The sequence below is a fragment of the Rhagoletis pomonella genome, unplaced genomic scaffold, assembly GCF_013731165.1.
Source record: "Rhagoletis pomonella isolate Grant_MI unplaced genomic scaffold, Rhpom_1.0 Rhpom_scaffold_22961, whole genome shotgun sequence".
Taxonomy (NCBI): domain Eukaryota; kingdom Metazoa; phylum Arthropoda; class Insecta; order Diptera; family Tephritidae; genus Rhagoletis; species Rhagoletis pomonella.
The window spans coordinates 419-1,972 of record NW_023481468.1 but is presented as its reverse complement, the minus strand read 5'-3'; the positions used below and the strand labels follow the sequence as shown (position 1 = coordinate 1,972).

Genomic DNA, 1,554 nt, shown 5'->3' with positions numbered 1-1,554 from the left:
TATGTGCAATTTTGCAAGAACCATCCGGAGCTACAAACGGGGAAAAACAAGCCGAGTTCTCCGAAATTGATAGAATCCCTGTGGATGCAGCTAGCGGAGAACTTGAATGCAATGCGTGGGCCCACCCGCACGGCAGCGAAGTGGAAAGAAGTAAGTTTTTTTTTTTTAATTGGTATATTTACGACGGAACAGAGCAAACCTGCTCACATAAATATGTTGTTACATATATAATTTGTATTTTATGTATGTACATAGATACATAAATTTCTTTTAATTATGATTGCACACATGTGTGTATTTACATATATACCTGATTTACAGACATTAACCGGATGGAAAAACCAACTGCGGAGCAGAGCACGAAGGGTCGTAGAGCATACAAAGGCAACAGGCGGGGGACCACCGACAGCAGATGTGTCCGAATTCGAGCAACAAGCGCTGGAAACATTTGGGGTGGCAGCAGTATATGGTCGCTCAAACATGGACACGTTGGGGCATGAGGTAAGTTTCCGTGAAATGCAGCTTTATAAAGTATTTAAGAAATTTCACTTATGTACGTCAAATTATAATTTATATCATTAGGAACCAACGTGCAACTCCCAACCAGTAGAAATTGATATAATTGAAACCGAGGTGGTCATCCCCAATGATTTAGTTTTGTCCCCGATGGCCGCAGGAGCTCAAGACTCTACACTGCTTCAAACACAACAGACTCCCGTTTCCGAAACACCTGGCTTAAATGACACCCTTACTGCCTCAACAGGTATAAAAGACCTCAATGCACGAGTAAAAAACAACGCAAGCTGTAGCAAGTTTAAATGCTGCACTTCATAGCCTTAAAGTTAAGGATGAAAGAGATGCTAGTCAGCATGAGCTCCTGGTTGCTACGCTTCAACAGCTGAACAGTTCAGTAATTGAGCTGACCGAAGTGATAAAGAAGCTGAATGCTAATCTCTACCTTTCAAAATTTTAAATATAAAGTGGAACTATTTATTATACACTAAAACTTGTATTTAGTTTTTTATCAACAAGAAATGTTATTATTATTTTTATTACTAACAATATTTACATATGTATGTATATGTATACAATTACTCACAAAATTGAGTATACTGAGATTTTCTGTTGTTCACATGGTTTTTTGATGTAAAAAATTTTTTGTTAATTATTTATTAAAAAATAACCTATATATCTATTAAGAAATACCACATATGTAAATCGAAGTTTGAAACTTTATACGAAATTTAGAATATTTTCTGTAGTGTATTTTCTGAGAATACTTTATATTGGAAGAATATGCCTAGCACCGTCAGCAAAAAAAAAAAATAGAAATATCAATTTTAAGACATTTCAATTTGCACATTATTATACTAAAATGCAATGGACAATAAAACTGTATACATACTCTTATGAAAAAGTTCTTGATTTCGACGAAACTGCAGAATTATTTTAAATTTCGTATAAAGTTTCAAACTTCGATTTATGTGGTGTTTTTTAATATATAGGTTGTATTTTAATAAATAATTAACAAAAAAAATTTTAACATAAAAAACC

The 1,554-nt window shown here is 34.0% G+C and overlaps 1 protein-coding gene across 1 annotated transcript; it reads left to right on the top strand.

The window, feature by feature from the left end:
* Positions 1–27: 27 nt before the first annotated feature.
* LOC118732590 lies at positions 28–805 on the top strand (the record flags this gene model as incomplete). Its single annotated transcript, XM_036461719.1, has 3 exons — positions 28–150; positions 322–501; positions 583–805. Coding segments are annotated over exons 1-3 (469 nt in total), but the record flags the coding sequence as incomplete, so codon positions are not given.
* Between the last annotated feature and the right edge of the window lie 749 nt (positions 806–1,554).